The sequence below is a fragment of the Meleagris gallopavo genome, chromosome 1 (genome assembly GCF_905368555.1).
Source record: "Meleagris gallopavo chromosome 1, MGAL_WU_HG_1.1, whole genome shotgun sequence".
Classification (NCBI taxonomy): Eukaryota; Metazoa; Chordata; class Aves; order Galliformes; family Phasianidae; genus Meleagris; species Meleagris gallopavo.
The window spans coordinates 10,349,316-10,367,166 of NC_139404.1; the positions used below are offsets into that span (position 1 = coordinate 10,349,316).

Below are 17,851 nucleotides of genomic sequence, written 5' to 3' on the forward strand. Positions count from 1 at the left end.
ATCTTTCCAAAATGTGGACTATTTACACACTCTGGCTTCTGTCTCCCCTCCTTTTCTTTTCTGTAGGCTAATGATTCTCTTTCATTGACTTCTAAATCCAACACAATACTCACAGTGAATCTTCACTGGAATAACAAATGGCACAAGTGACTATTTTGTGTTACTTCTAGGCTCAAAATCTGTTATTAAAGTGATTAAAAAATTTTCTGTTTTAAAACAGCTTATCAGGTTCAGATTTACATCCTTCTCATTCTGATTTTAATTCCATTCTATCCATCAAGGGAAGACCTTTGTTTAATTTTGTCACTTCAATTTTTCACGGAATTATTTACATGATAGAGTTTTCAAGAGGTGAAACAGACACATCTCAGGGGTTCTGAAAAAAATATTCAAATGAAAAACTTTCCTTCCACCCTTTTTGACTATCATTCAATCCTAAATTTGAAATGAGTTTTTCTGTTTTTCTTACCACACCAGCTTTAACAATAGAGATCACTTAAAACAATCAATTTTTCTCATCTACTTGTACCTTAGTTTTGTGAATTTCACTATTCTTTAGGTACCAGTACAGCTATAATTCCTTAATAAATGTTATTCGTTTCTAATGCCGTCTGTGACCTTGGGACTCTTCCTTACATTGTTTTTTTTTTTGTTGTTGTTGTTTTTCTTCCTTGCTTCTTTCTTAGAAGGTAAAGGAAAAAGGAGAAATCCTCTTCATGACTATAAAAAAACAGGCGAGTTGATGCTCATCAAAGTAAACAAAACACTGGAAGTTAAAACCAAGCTGTTAAATACCACTGAGCAGTGTGCCAAGAGATGCAGCAGGAACAAAGGCCTTTCATTCACTTGCAAGTAAGTAATGTATCTCTATTGCTATTACATTTTTCCTAACAGATTCTTACATAATACTCTTTGGCTGAACATCTTACTGTAATTTTCACCAGCTATGGCTTGTGCTGAGGACAACTTAAAAGTTGCACTTAAAAAAAAAAAAAAAATCGGTGTTGTTCTACCTGCCCAGAGTATCAGTCCTTTTGAAGATTTATCTATCTGAGTTGTTCTGTCTTAGCTTGTTCAATCTGTAATCCTTTCCATAATATTGCTGAAAAAAATGTACTCATGTTAAGTTGTGGAATACTTGTGCTTCACTGTAGCATTGAGTGAACATTTCTGGGATTTTTATATCTCTTATAAAATGGATATTGTCACACATCACAGCTGCAGTACTTCAGCACCGCTTCAGACCATATTCTGTCTTCATTACTTACACATTACTCCCACTGAAGTCAATGGGAACTTCACACATGGAGCACAGATACATGCACTGCTAAACTTCACTGGCAAGTACTATGAACCTGATACAATGGAATCAAATCTTCTTGGCTACGTAGTCATTACAAATATATGATTGCTATTCTACAGCATCTGCTGTCTCTTACAAACACGTAATACAGCTGATTGCTTATCTGCTTAGTACATATTCTCTACTATTTTTTAGAACATATCACTGTTACTTTTTTTATGTATTAGACTTGAATTGTCCCCTTGGCCTCTTTTAGATTAGACTATAATGAATAAATGAATAACATGAACGCAGGAGAATCTTGCAGAGAATGAATGGCTTCTGTAGTGAGCACTGGGCTAAATGTCAGCTTTATCTTAAAATATAAGAAAATGTACTCTTGCTAAAATTGAACCTTGATCAAACTGATAATGAAAGCTCTTTGATTCTTCTTCAGGCCTTTACTTCCAATGCTGTGAGATCTATTTTGTATTGTCTCAGACTTTGCCTATTTACATATGCAAAAAATTAGCAGAGTTTACAATTTTTTGTTAAAAAAATATTTTCCAGGCACTAATATTTTTCATATGGTACATCTGACTCTTTTCTCTATTGGCAGACCTTCCACTGATACCATTGCCAAGTAGATCAGGTTGTACTCAGTGAACAAGAGATCCTTAAGTTCTGATATTCAGCAACAAGAAGTATTGTAAAATTAGATTTCACAGTATAAAAAATTCTGAAGGATGCCATGCAAACAATTTTATATTTCAACATCTGCTCAAAGAAATTGTTTCAAACATTTTGTAGTTGCAGCTGTTCTGACTAGTACATTTATTTGTTCTGAAAATAATAAGTAGGTTAATATATTCAGTAATTTTACTTCATATGAATAATAATCCAAAACATCTCTGCTTTTCCATTAGTTTCTCATTTTTGAAGATTTTTTTTCTATTGGGACAGTCAGTCCCTGCCACTGCCTGACAGATTCATTAAGGGGCAATTCTGCCATAATCAGTCAATAAAAGAATAAAGAGAAACCAGGAGGGACCTTGGGAACAGAGCTTGGAAGAATAGTACTCACAGATAGCAGTACTGCAATCAGGCAATAGCTCTTTTGAACTGAAGATGAAAAATAACTATATATATAACTCCTCATGCTCTGAATTTCACAATTTTCCCTGCACTTGTTCAGCAGCAAAGCTAGCAAAACTAGCAACAGACGTATAGTTGATTACTCTGGGCTATCACTATGCAGAAAGAGAGATTCTCTGTAACGGGGAACGTTCTTGGGATTTCCATTTGGTACCAGATGATTCCTGTTATAGTGTACATGGTTCTTTGATGCTACTGTAAACACATTTGACATGTGGTCTCATTTAAAGGAACTAGTAATTACTAATGTTTCCATTTCATTCTTAAGATCACCAGTCTTTAACCTCTTGCCAGTATATGGATATTACAAGGTGAAATTTGTTGTCAAATGAAATTAAAATCAACTAGTTTACTGGTATCTGTGGGAACATTAAAAAAAAAAAAAGACATAAAATTACTTTTTATGTATTTGATTTTATATACCTACATTTATTGACATTTTTCATGGCTTGATTCTAGTGATAGTACTGATCCAAACAGTAGTTCTCCATCACTTAAATAGTTGCACTTGTGTTGTCACTTCCTTACTCACAAAGCTACAGTAGTCTTATACACTGTTATCTTCTTACCTTCTGGTTTGTATTTATATTTCACATTTAGACAGCAAGAGACTGCATTCTAGACCACAAGACTCCAGTACCTGATCAGAAAGTTTACTGATTATCTCACTACATACAGCAACAACAAAAATTGTGATCGATAGTATCAGTAGAAGAAAGTCCAAGAATTTGACTAAGTATGTTAAATTCAGAACTGTAAAAATCCTCAGGATTTGTGTCCAAGAAAAGTGTGGTAGGAACTTTCATGTGCAGAAATAGATGAAGCCAAGCTGGAAGGAAACCAAAAAGCAACCAAAAGCAAAAAATGAAATAAATGTTTGTAAACAGTGCATTCTGCATTCTCACTTTAAAAGGGAGGAGGGGAATGGAGAATGTAATTGGAAAGGCAGGAAAGGTCAAGGTTATTTTTGTGAAGATGGAGTTGGAGGCACTTGGATATGCTCATATTTGAGAACTGGCCAGAAGAGAACAGAAGGCTGAACAAAGGCAGAAGGATGAAGGTTAGCAGGTTGGAAACATTTGGAGTCAACAGAGTAGAGAGAGCAGTTGGATGAAAAATCTGTTTGGTGATGGAAAAGATAATGAAGAGGATGTTTGAAAGAGGGGAGGTTGGATAGGATCTTGTAATATTTTAAACTAAAGCCAGCAAGATCTTGCACAGAAAAACTTGTGTGGCATGAGGAGAATTAAAAGCAAATCAAGAGCTGTAAGTTGGAGTTGCAGCGCACAGGAAAAGTAAGGATAAAGTGTAAGAATCCATGTCTCTTTTGCATACTGTCAGGTAGTGTTAAAATGCCTTCTCAAATCAGAACAAAATAGCTGAGAATATTTGGGATTATTGATGGCTAGTACAAAAACTGTATTGTGGTTTATAGACTATAGTGTCATGAGTGTAATTTGTTTTTTTTTTTTTCTACTGAAAAATTAAGGGAAAAAAAGTTCTTTAGTTCTTTTATTTCTTTTTCTTTTTTTGATTGTTAATTGAAATAAATGTTGTCCCCCTCCAGACAATCCATCTCAAAAAGCCTTTTAAATATTTTGCCTATAGTTAAGAAAATACCTTTCAAAATATTGTTGAGAGAAAAACACTTTATATTGATAAAAAATAAAAATATATATATATTGGCAAAAAGTGGTCTTACTGCTCTCATTATTGTTTGTTTGTTTGTTTGTTTGCTCCTCCTCTTTGACCTCCAATTCTACTCAATTGAGCACACTTTGTACTCTATCCTTGAAACCAGTTAAAAATAAGAGAAAAAAAAAATGAAGCAAAGCAAGGACAAAGTTTGGTACACTATCACAGTTCAGATTATTTATAAAAATAAAAAATAATCTTGTTTTCAAATAGCTCTGTTGTTCTGGGCAAGAAAGAGATCTTGTGCTTGAATTTTCCTCACGCTATTAATGTGCTATTAGTTGAGAAAGTTAACTCTTTCACAGGCATATTTTAAGAAAACCAGAGATGTTTTAATCTTCCATTTTTATTTTATTTTTTTTCCTTCCCAGAAAGCAATGCATCTAGGGACACAAATGCTGTCTCAGTCACATTTGTCTCACTTTTAAAACAAAGATCTTTAACAACAAGGGAACTCTTAGATTAGTGTGAACAACCAACCTAGTATTTAATGTAATGGCCACATCAATTTAATTTCTTTGTTTCTTTGTTCTTGTCAACACAGTTGTGGGTTTAAATAGTAATTTGGGCTGTTTCTCTGACTTTCCCAGTAAAAATAAATCTGATGTCATTGCAGTCATTGCATGCTCCTTGGCAAGCCATGTGTCATTATTATAAACCACACAGAGATTTTTTTCTCATCCAGATTTTCTTTGCAGGGCCTTTGCTTATGACAGAGTTACAAAACGGTGCCATTGGTTATCCTTCAACAGCTTGACAAATGGTGTGAGAAAGAAGCAAGACCATGCGTTTGATCTGTTTGAAAAGAAGGGTAAGTGATTTATTTATTTATTTTATTTTTCCAACTAAGGGTGGGGGATAAAAGCTGAGGTCAGTCAGTGACTTTTTGGCTGTAGATATATTCTGGGCATAAGGTGGTTATATGTATTCTGAACATCTTACAGCTTTGCTTGCAAACTTTTTTTTTTCCCCCATTTCTTTTCTTTTTTTTTTTTTTTCTGTTATGCAAGGGCGGTGATGTTTGCATACTTGTTCATGCTCAGTTTTCCAACCTACGTATTTGCCTAATATTCCGTGTAGTAGTCTACATCATCTTACTACTTAGAATCCCAGTTGTATGACTTAAAATTATTGAATTTCTATTAAATTGTTATTGCTTTTATTTTCCTAATTAATGAGTGGAGATGTTAAGTCCCAAGTTACGGATTTTTATCAGTCAGGCACTTTGGTAATATTTTCAGTAGCATCCTTTGTCAAGTTAGTGTTCATAAATTTTTTAAAATAATAAAAGAGACAAGAATTATATGGACAACAAAAGTATGTTTTGAATAATGATGCCTCTAAACTTTATTAAAAATGTATTCTTTTTATGTGAAAGCTGATGATGAGCTCTATTTTTAGATACACTGGTAAAGTGTTTAATGAAAGTCCTCATTTTGTTTCCTTTTTTTCCAATAGACTATGTCAGAAACTGTATAATTGGAAAAGGAGCTGAGTACAAAGGAACAATATCTATTACCAAAAGTGGTATTCAGTGTCAGGCCTGGAATTCAATGATCCCCCATGAGCACAGGTAAGAGTTCAGGAGCAGAGACAGTGAGAATAGTGCTCAGACAGATCCCACAAAGCATAGCTTGACTTATTAGCAGACAAAGAATTTATGAGAACACTGACCTTAAACAACAAAATCTCTTAGGAGTATTCTTGCCTTTCCCCAGAGATACCATTCTCCAGGTTCCAGAAAAAAAAACCTTAAACTTTCTCCAAAGAGTTCCCTCCAATACCAGCCTGTGTGTCTGGATCCCTTCCTCTCCTGCATTGGATTTTTCAGCTGTTTATTTCCTTTTGATCTCTTAGTTTCTGGCAGTAGCAAAACAGCTGCTTTACTTCACCCCAGAGTCTGGAAGTTTATCACTGTTTTCTAATGGACTCCTTGTAAATTGATCATTTAAAAAAATACACCATAGGAAATGAAGGATGGTAAGAATATCAGCCCACCTATTTGATCAGTGTATAATTATTCTTATTATATTCTTATATCTATTCTATTTGCAGAATATATTTAACTCCATAAAGCAATTAGACCAGGCAGTAAATACATGAAAGGACTGAGCAGATGCTTTAAATCCTTTCCTTCAGATCGTACAAGCAATAGCTAAAGACTGAACTAAAGACTGATCAGTTAAACTTTTGAGTTTAAGATCTGGTATAGTGAGGAACTGAGGACATTTACACACTGAGAATAGCTCCATTCCAACTACATTAGGTAAAGAAAAGAGAAGAAAACAAAAAAACTGATGCCAGGAAGAGTAATGATAAAAGCAGATGAACCACAGCAAAAATAGCAAAAAAAAACTGAGGCACTTGTATACTCTTCGACCATTTCTGTTTGACTCTTTTCATTTGGGTTACAACCATTTAGATGATAAACCCTTCAGAGGCAAAAAAAATGTTTTCTCTCACCCAAGAGTTTCCCATTCACATTGCTGACTTTTGATCTCTTCTCCCAACATCAGCACTTTGCTTAGTTAGAGCCAAGCTGGAGACTGCTAATGAGGAACTGGGCTGTGTGCTGCTCAGTCCTGTCCTGACCAAATCTATCTAGAGTGCAAGACGAGAACTTGGAACAACTTTAAAAGGCGAAGGATACTTGGGATCTCTCCTCTTATAATGTGTCACAGAGCTGAGCCTCAGGCTTGAACTTGACTGGACTAGATTGCTTACAATATAGATGGTAATGTGTCTGATTTTCAGTGTTGGACCAGACCATGCTTAATTGTGAACATATGATAAATGCCATCAGCTCACATGGCAATGACCTCTCGAGACTCAACACTTTGAGGTACACAATATTCATCTTTTAGAAGTGAAACAATTCTCAATGATCATGGAATAAGCAGGGATAAGCATTAATTTTATATAATATACTTGTGACTACATAATAAAATAAAGAAGTATGTCACCAAATTACGTTTTAATACATAGCAAACATGACTCTATATAGTAGAATTGGACAGCCGCTCTTCTGTGATGAATTTTATGAGAATGACTTTTCTCCTCTCTTGTGCAATAAGTTTAATTTTTAAAAGGTCACTGGATAAATGAGGTGGCTGCTTGCTAATTTTGTTTTTCAACATCAGAAAATATGATTTCATCATCAGAGACATGAGGGAGATGGGAAGAAGCAGACAGTAGTGGTGTGTTTGGAACTTATTATTACGAAAGGCTTAGATTTTTAGGTTGGTTTTTCTCAACATCTGATTATCACAAACTGCCAGTTAGAAAATAAATCTTTTTTTTTCATATTCAAGGGAGAAATATAATTTTTTTCTTGATCTTTCCAGCAAAATTTGAAATAGCTTCAAACCTTAAACTTGTGTTTAAATTTAACTAATGATACGTTTAATTATTTTTTGTTCCAGCAACACCCGAAGACTCCCCATTGAAATCAGGATCAGATTATTTTAGTTCCTATCCTAGTACAGATTACAAAATTATCTCTCCAAATTTTTGTTTCTTAAGCATTTATTACCTAAATGGCTAAATCCATTATAAAATTGGCTAACGCCAATATAAAAAGAGTCGAAGAGAAAAGGTCTGATACTGGACCAGTACTTCACAGACTTTTTGCTAGTTTCCAGCTACTTTAGTTGTGGTTGAATCTGCTTTTACTATTAGTCTTGTTGGCCTCATCTTCTGGCTCTGTTTTCTTTTTCCTTGGCTAATGCAGTTGAACTTAACCAGTATACAAACTTAAGAGTGGCTCCATTGTATAATTCTGGGTGAGCCCTTAATATGTCTCATCTCTTCTTTTTTCAAGAATATTGCTTCCGTACCTGTTGAAGCCAGTTGTCTATGTGATCCATCTTGACTTTTTAATGCTATCCTTTAACAATTTTTTGATGTTTTAACAGTAGATCTGACATAATTTGAGATGCCAGTATTTTTTGATGTTCATCATTTTTTAAGCTGAAAAATTTTCCAGAAGCAAGATTAAATACATTTTTTTTCTAACCTACATTGACATATCACATGAAAACCTACACAGGTTGTAACACACCATCAAAAGAGTTGTCCAGGATTATCTTTAATTAAAGTTTTTTGAAAGTTGCAAGACTGCAGGGGAAAAACAGAAGCAACAGTTTAATAAGTAGCAGTTAGGACAGAGAAATCATTCTCTTCCAGCAGCAAAAATGATAAAAGCACTATTGGGTACTACTTCCACATTGCCTTGACTAGAACCACAGTGTGATTAACAGAAGTATTTTCCACCTCAGTTAATTCAGAGATTACATTAACTTGAATCAAACATGATTAAAATTTCAGTTTGGAATTGTTGGAATTTTCTATTTGTCTGCTTTTTTATATTTACTTATTCATTCATAACATGGCATTTGCCAAGGACAACAGACAATGTATTTCTCATTTGCTTTTGTATATAAACTAAATCAGTGTTTGTGTATAAAGACTGTCCCCCGTGCTCCATTCAGATTGCTGAGCTCAAGAACCTATGTTTGTTCAAAGGAAGTTAGATTAAATTTTAAAGCATTTTTTTTTTCTTCAAAAATATAGATACTCTTGAATTCCCTTGGTGATTTAAATTAATATAAAATAAGCCAAAAATAAAAGAAAAAAATATTCATTAAAAAGTGCTAGGCATTTTCAGAATAAAAAGTGTACTTTATTTGTAATGTTCCCACTATTTAAATGTATTGAAGAAAAAGTGGAACAAATGTTAGAAATCACAGAAATTAAACTATTAACTATTAAGCAAAATTACAAGGTGTTTTTTTTTTTTTTTCTGATCCAGAATGTATTTTTCACAACTTTTCAATTAACCAAAAGAAAAAAAAAAAAAGGAAAGAAAGAAATGTTCATGCAATTAAGTGTAATTCTGAATTGAATATGGTGGTTGTTTGTTTTTAAACTGTAGAATGTAGCTGGTGTTTAAGCACCACTTTTTGCAATGAATCTGACAGTGAAGGAGCACTGGGTTTGTCGCAGTGTGCAGACATTGCAGTGATGAGCTCTTAGGTTGGGCTCTTTACCATGGAGTTAGCTTTTTGTGTCACTTGAACACATTTACAGACAGTCAAGAAGACAAAATCTTGACCCTGGAGAGTTCATATTTGTTGGACTGGGCATCAACAGGGAGGTATCATACTGAAAATATCTGTCAGGACAAAAATACAGTATCAGCTCCAATTTCTATGCACTCCCTTCAAAAAACCAAAGTGCTTAAGATTGCCCTGAAAACCTCTAATGTAAGGGAATAATGCTATTGTTATGTAATAGGCCTTTACACCGAAAGAAGAAAATACAATGAAAGAGTGAGAAAAGTTTTTGTTAGTGAGGTAGCTCTTAAGTGACCCAGTTTGTGCAGTAACACTGAAAGTGGGTCTTTATTTAGCAGATCCTATGGTGACATCAGTGGACTTGTGTCAAAACATGCAACAAGACATTGAAAGAGGGATCTGGGGCATTTTCTGGTACTGGAACAAAAAGCAGGCATGGTTTCAGTTTGTGAAAGCATGTTATCATGGTGTGATGCACTCAATGCTCAGCCATGTTCACATGTTGCTCAATTCTAGCTGCTGCCTAACCAGGTATGGGACTTCTCTGTGGCCTTTATGGTGTAGGTATGCACCAAGCTGCACTGAGCCTGCTGCATGTTCGCACAGTGTACCTGAACAGCAGGTCTTACATGCCAATGGATCTTACTTCCATTCTTGTAATAAATTTACCCTCCTTATCCTTCTTCTAGAGCCTAATAAATGGCTAAAGATGCCTGAGGAATAGACATAAAACTTGTTAGGGCAAGCTACAGGCTAGAGAAATTGTCTCAGACATAGGCCATTGGTTGAGTAATCCTGTGCATTTGTGTAGACAGGGTGGAGGGAGAAGGAAGCAGAATTGTGGTTGTTTCTAACTGTTTATAAAAATAGTATGATTAACACTGAAATTTGCATGCTCTGATGCTGTAATGATTGTCATTTTAAAACTAGCTTTTTGCCTTCGAGCTATCGGGGTAAAGACCTGCGGGAAAACTACTGCCGAAACCCCCGAGGGGAAGAGGGAGGGCCATGGTGTTTCACCACCAGCCCAGAGATGCGCCATGAAGTCTGCGACATCCCCCTCTGCTCCGAAGGTAAGGCAGGGCTCATGCCAAAATGTGCCTTTTTTGTACACAGAGCAGAACTTCCATTAGCTTCTGTAATACTCACCTACGGACTTTGCAGTAAGGAAAGGCGACTTCTTAGCTAGAATGAATGCTGCTGCACTAAAACTAGTTTGAGGAAAAGATCTTGAATAAGCTTTCAGGATCACTAGCTCTTGCTCAGGTCACAGAGAATTTAGAACAATGCAGTTGTGCTGATTGCATAAACATATCTCTTATTTCACTGTCTAATACAGTGTGAATCCATTAACAATTTCACTAGAACTGCTGATTTATCTACTGTAAAATCAACTTTTCATCTTTTTGATGAAAATATATATATAAGTAGTGAATTACATGACAAATCCTTAAAGTAAAAACATGTTTTGCTTTTCAACTGAATTACATAAATAAGGAAAACATTTAGGAAAGCCAGTCACATTCCACTATCAAGTCTCAGAATCTGAAATTGAATTGATGTGCCTCATCACATCTGACTTTTATGTTCTGTTAATCAGCTAATATCAGCTAACGTCTTGCTAATCAGCCAATTCACTCTAGTCAATCAATGCATTTAAATTCTCAGGATAGGATGCCTTCAATTTTCCTGCTAATATGTTATGTGCAACAGATGCACAGTGCAGGGGGAATAAAAGGGAATGGAGAGAGGAAGAGAATGATTTATAAGTAGTTTGAAAATCTATTGAGGGCTAACATTTAATGATCAATTTAACGGAGTTTCAGATGGGTTAAGACCTGGAGCTCACTGCAGGACCAAAACTTACGCAGTGTATGTTTTGACTGAAGAATGAGATCTATAGTTGCATAAACTACTATTTACTAAGTGCTCCTTAATTACAATTACTCTAATTAGGGAGCACTTGAGAAATGTGTCTACAGTTAATTAGGATGAATTTGTTGTATTTTAAAATTTTCATTCCAAATTATGCAGCATATTTTGTTTAATTGGAATTTCAAATCCTTTTTATAGCTTTAACCCACTCTTCCTCCACCTTCCCACTTTCTTAAACCAAGACTGAAAATGTAGCTTAATGCTTAAGCTACCAGAAAGAATTAGTATTGAAAAGAAACAATATTATACATAACTGAAAGTGGTATGAATTTAAAGACTGAACCTCCTGAAATTTGTAATTCAGGCATTATTCAGCACCTAAACTGATGGTGCTATTCTACAGAGCTCTATGACTTAGAGTGATTTAGGATTGTGAATACTACTAGAGTAGAAAATATCACCTCCAAATAATGCTCTTTCCTTAGCTGTGTCTCTCCCTGTCAGTAATCATAACACTTTCTACATTATATGTAGGGCATTAGAGAGTAAAATCAGAATTCAAACAAATCTCTGCAATAGTTAAGATTGAAAAGCAGCTAGGAACACAAATAGCTCTAGCAGCTCACAGCTACCTGCTTCCAAACTGTGAGAGTCCTATAAAGTGGTACCAAATTTAGGCATCTGGATTAGATCTGAGAAAGAAATGCAATTCCGACTGAAATTTCCCATTCCAAGGAGCCAGCCCTGACTTAAAAGATATCAACTTTTATACCTCTCTAAGTTGGTTTCAATTTATAACAGCAGGGATATAATTCTTTTTTTTTTTTTTTTTTTTTTTTTAATGCAGTAATTCACCAGCATAATAAATGACTAGAAAACTATATATATTTTTTGTTTCTAGTTGAATGCATGACCTGCAATGGAGAGAGTTACAGAGGGCCAATGGATCATACTGAGTCAGGCAAGGAGTGTCAGCGCTGGGACCTTCAGAGACCACACAAACACAAATTTCGTCCAGAGAGGTAACATCCTCCTCACTGCCATGCAAATCTGTGTGGTTTTCATTTCAAAATTATACACGTTATGGAACTAGCTGGGAAAAGAAGTATTAGCTGTGCTGAAATCAATGGAGTTGGACAGTTTTAGTTGTTTGGAGATCTGGCCCACGGTGTGTGCAGATTTGTTGCAGTCATGATGGAGATGCAGGATGAAGACTAGTGACTGTTTTGTGCAGCAGTGACTACATCCCAGTTCTGTACAGTGCAGTGGCTTATATGTGTTGCATTAGTTCATGAAAATTTCCTCCCTTCCTTCATCATCAGTACAAAAATTCACCTGTGAATGTTTCTGGATATATTATTATGCCGCTTCAGTCTGCTTAAAATCCTGTAAAATATTATGGAATAAATAACAGTTTGATTTATTTTTTTTTTAATACAAGAGTTATTAACATGCTTTGTGATTATAAACTTGCAACATTACCCAAAGATCAATACCTTGAAATATAGAACGATTTTAAAGCTGTAGCTTGTCTGTTCTAATCAAGTGCAAGTATCTGCTAAAAAGAACTTGGTGGTATTGGAGGATAGCAAGCTGAACATGAGCCAGCAATATGCCCTCTCCATCCTGGGCTGCATCAAAAGAAGTGTAGTAAACAGAGCAAAATAAATGATCCTGCCCTTCTACTCTGTCCTGGTAAGACCTCACCCAGAGTAATGCATCCATCTCCGGAGTTGCCAGTACGTGATAGATGTGGACCTGTTGGAGCTCATCCAGAGGAGGGCCACAAAAATTATCCAAGGGATGGAACAACTACTCTGCGAGGACAGAGACAGCTGGAGCTGTTCAGTCTGTAGAAGGGAAGGCTCTGGGGAGATCTGAGAGTGTCCTTCAAGCAACTAAAGGGGAGCTGTAGGAAAGAAGGGGACAGACTCTGTAACAGGTTCTGTAGTGATAGGACAAGGGGAAAGAGTTTCAAACTAAAAGAAGGGAGATTCAGTTTGGATATAAGGAAGAAGTTTTTTACAGTAAGTGTGGTGAGGCACTGGAACAGGCTGCTCAGAGAGGTGGTGGATGCCCCATCCTTGGAGACATTCAGAGGGATCTGAGCAAAATGATCTATCTGGAGGTGTTGCAGGGGAAATGGATTAGACGACTTTTTAGGGTCCCTTCCAACTCAAAAAATTCTGTTGATTCTATGATCTATCTTATTTGACCGAAGTGTTTGCCTACTGCATGCGTTCTACCTGGAAAAGCAGTTCATCTTTCAACATGGATTTATGTTTTAGTAATATCAATAAAAATTCACTTCCACTGACAGAAATCTTCAAATAGAAAAAAAGATATATTTTCATATATTTTGAAGTGTTCCACTACATTTATTCTGATTTTTATACTCAGAAATACAGTAATGTAGATTGTAGAAAGTCATATTTTTCAGCAAAAGGTTAAGGACTAACAGTTCTGGAGTTTCTGAGACATAAACTCTTTTTCCTCTTGGCTAAAATGATCAGTTGCATGAATAATTAGCAGAGTCTCCTGTACTTCTGCTACAATTAATATTTTGTATTAGCAGTATGGGACTGAAGATAATCTGTTTCTGAGTTTTGCCATGCACTTGCTTTATACCCTAGAATAAGTCACAAAAGGAATTTTGTTCCTTGGGAACAAAACATCTATAGAACTGCTGGGTTCAAAAAATAATAATTTTACTGCCTGAAGGATTTTTTTCTTTTTCCACTAATTTTGGTTTGTTCACAAAATAACTTTTCAGACTAGCTGTAGTCTCAGTCATGATCACCTTCCTAATTATAATTCCTACAGTAAACATGTTCTTGATTATTTTCATGCTGTAATTTTATTATTATTATTTTAAATAAAAACCAATCCATACTAACTGAAACATCTATCAGTGCTTTCACAACTGTAACTAGCATCGAGGACATTTCTTGTACACTGATGTTAATTAACTTTAGGAAATGATCACTAAAGGTAGTGCCAGTTACACTTGGATAATGGTAGCTTTTAAAATAAGGGAGGAGGTTTGGAGCAGTCTTTAGAGAGGCTTACACTGTATTACCTGTGAATAATGTGAATAGCTTGGAAACGAGAAAGGACTAGTGCAGCTGGGTAGATATTAACTTATTTGTATTTATTAAGGCATCAATTAAAATAATGAATACACACCACTTTTCTATCATCTAAGTGAATTGTTCTAGAATTTTTCCTGTCAGAGTTTAGAGAACAGAGGATAACTGATAATATCTGTTAGAAGTGATTGAAGCTAGCAGTAGGAATACCTTGAAACAACTCAGGGATGACCCAGTTTTAACCTTTAGTGGATGCAGAATTGTCTTCTGAAGCTCCAGGTCTCTCATGTGAGGCAGGTTTATGCCTCAGTATGAGAGAAAGATCACTGAGGATAATGGCTAAGAGAGACAATGAAGGGTATTGAGAAGCAGCATTTCTTATACTCATTTTCTTCTCCAAAGCAATTATGTTGTGGAAATAAATATTATTATTGCAGAAAAGTAGGATTTATGTGTAATATAGGAGTTTAATAGTTGTAGGTGTTCTTTCGTTAAAATACTCTGATTTGTATCTCTGGTATAAAAATTTACATTATAAAATAATCAAATTTTTAGTTCTATATGTCTTATAAGGTGACAAAGAGTTAAGTGAAAATAAATTTTGATAAAATAAGAGTTTCAGACACTCAGTTTTACTTTAGTAACAGCAGAGCTAGACACTGGCATCTGCTATATAGAATAAACACATCTACATCTAACATCTTTTTTTTCTTCTTTTTTTTTTTCTGAGAAACTGAGAAAAAGTCTTGATTTTGACACCAGATGTGTATCTTCATGCTTCATTTCAGTTTGATCAGTAAAGTACAGATACTGATGTTTCAAGTGTTCTGAAAGATCTTGGAAACCTTGGACTCTTAATTGGATCCAAGCAAGAGATCTGTACCCAAGCGTTTTGCGGGGTAGAAGAATCTGCAGAGCAAATGGACAAGATCTCAGAGAATTCTTCACTGTGGAACTGAGTGGAATAGTTTGAAGCCTCATTGTTTATCTTATATACGGCAAAGGCAGGCCTGAGAGTGTTGAGGGAAGAAACAGACTGGGAAGGTTGCTGTTCACACTGAAAAGATACATAGACATGTAGATTGAAAGATCTGGATATCACTGTCTGACAAAGATTTATCCTTGTAGAATTATTACATCTATACTTAAGTTCTGAATAGTAAATAACATTTTTGACATACTATACAATACTAGGAATGATATTTGTCTTTTAGAAAGTAGATTCTTTACATCCCCTGTTGTTCTGAATGGCTTTAGGAAGCTATGACTGCAGGGACCTTGCCATTCCTGGACTTACTTTGGTTCTGTGGGCTGTTTACATTACAGAGAACGTACAGTACCAACATGAAAATTCATCTTTGCACGTAGCAGGTGTCCAAAGCCATTGTGTATGGATATAGCTATACATTTTGCTTCTGAAATCCTTGGATGCATTTTTTTTCCTTTATAAATTCTTTCACCTAGGTGAAAAGGAAGTGCTGCTGCTAGATCTGAAATGAACACATTCTAAAATTCCTTCACTTTTCATTTTTGTGAGGTTTCTCTTTTTTTTTTTTTTTTTAAATTCTAGTTGAATCCTGTTCCCATCCCTTGCATAGATGAAGAAGCCTGTTTTAACCAAAAGAATGGGAGATCATGTTGCAAATGTATGAGTTGATATTAGGGTAATTGTTTGATAGAAAAAGCTTAGCAAAAACATATGCTTGTAAATCATATCTTCCTATGCTTGTGTGAAACACATCTGCTTGCAGTTGTAAATGGGTTCAGGTTCCCAGGTAGTTAAGTTCTTTGTTCGCTTACAATCTTTTCATGTTTCCCTCAGGGGCAAGTCTACTTTTTGTTTCTTCTACAAACATGTTTCCTTAAAACTGGAAAACCAAGACAATTTGTATACACGGGAGAAAAAAAGTATGCATTAATCTCCTTAAGTTTATAGATGTCTGTATGGTACTTTTATACAAAAAGTACTTCCTTATCTTGAATCTCTTCCTGACAGTTCAATGATGGCAATAGGAACATGGAAATAATTAAATGGCAGAATGGTTTCAAATCTTAATGAGATAAAGTGAGACGGAAGTTAATTCCTTATTTTTCTCCTTTTTTTCTCCCAATGCTTGAAATAAGGGCATGACCTAGAACAAGCTCTGTTACAAAAATGGAGCTATCATTAGTAACAGAGCTATTCAAAATAGCTTCCAGTCTGAACCCAGGGCTGTTGCACTGAAGAACCTGCTTTCTTAATGAGTCCGGCCTGCCAGGCAGTGTTTATATAATCCACACTTAATTGGGCTGTTTCAAAAAAATGAGTGGCTTTAGAGTCTGGTCATCGATTGACAGACAAAGAGCAAGAGTTTAGCAATTAGCGGAGTTACCCCATCCGGTGGTCTGTGCATTAGCTCAGCAGGGAATCCCCTCTGTGGAGGCCTGATTTTGCTGCACACTTAGAAAGAGATTTTATGTTATTAACTTACTAATAGTGTTAAAGACTATTTGCATCCATCTCACAGAATCAGACCGGAGGTTAATAGAAACCGGCTCTTATTTTCCTCTGCTAAAGCCAGTCCTTTATGTACCTTGTACAAACCTGTGTACTACTGCCAGGAAGGCTTGCCTGACACTTTTCGTGTTGTGGTTTGCAGATATCCTGACAAGGGCTTTGATGATAATTACTGCCGCAATCCTGATGGCAAGCTGAGACCATGGTGCTACACTCTTGACCCTAACACCCCCTGGGAGTTTTGTGCGATTAAAACCTGTGGTAAGTTCAAGCAGAATTTATTACTTCCTTTTCCTTTTCAAAATTTGGACACAGACCGTTCAAGCAATATAGGACCATAGCTATATCGTTAATTGCACTTTGGTGATGGTTTTCAAAGAGGAGTTACTACAATGACGTTACATTTATTTTGATAACAAATAAAAGAGATGTGAGATATTTAGCACTTGAATATGTATATGTGCATATCTTATACACAGGAAATTGTTTAAAAATGTAGAAAAATCAAGAACTAATAAAATCAGGCAATTTAAGCATGAAGATGTCATGTGCAATAATAGTTGGGCCATAATGGATCTCTGCATTTCAATTTGGGTGTAGATTCATGCACAATACTTTGGAGCAGACCTCCTTCCCTGCTCTATCAACATATCTTTGTTTTACATATTGTGTGGTTCTAGATCTTGGTTCCTGCATGCTATTCAACCTTGTGCTGAAGATAGAATTATTAATTTACTCATGTGTTTCTCTGTAATGTCCATCCTTTCAATATCAGTGGCCCACAGGCTGTTGATTTATTTTCATACTGTAACTGTGAGATGGCTGCTTTTGTTATTTTCACTTTACATACAGAGGATTAAAGTGATACTAAGTGATATTAAGATATGCAAAGGTAGATGCCTACTCTGAGATGCTTTAGCTCAGAATTTGTCAAGATTTTATCTCTGTGGAGTGCCTGCTATGTTCAGAGCCCAGATTCTGCTGATTTTTGTGCTCTGCCAACTCTATTCTACTGATAACTAGGTAGTCTTAATTGAGAAATACAGGAACAATGAGAAAGGTAAAATTATTGGACTATTCTTGAAAGTTGTGGTGAAGTAATTTTTCTAGAGCTTTATAGGAATGTTGGGGCAGAGGCAGCTGCTAAAATTATGTTTTGTAGTGACATATTTTTATTAGGAAA

General features: G+C 35.4%; 1 protein-coding gene across 3 annotated transcripts in view; it reads left to right on the forward strand.

The window, feature by feature from the left end:
* HGF (hepatocyte growth factor) overlaps window positions 1–17,851 on the forward strand; it is a 60,602-nt gene that overhangs the window by 10,643 nt on the left and 32,108 nt on the right. For 2 of the 3 annotated variants that reach the window (XM_085216412.1, XM_085216408.1), the window contains exons 2-7: window positions 687–852; window positions 4,831–4,943; window positions 5,591–5,705; window positions 10,138–10,280; window positions 11,984–12,104; window positions 16,811–16,929. In XM_085216412.1, the coding sequence (XP_085072538.1) occupies window positions 687–852; window positions 4,831–4,943; window positions 5,591–5,705; window positions 10,138–10,280; window positions 11,984–12,104; window positions 16,811–16,929 (777 nt within the window). The remainder of the gene's footprint in view (window positions 1–686; window positions 853–4,830; window positions 4,944–5,590; window positions 5,706–10,137; window positions 10,281–11,983; window positions 12,105–16,810; window positions 16,930–17,851) is intronic. The other variant, XM_085216418.1, reaches the window with a different exon arrangement.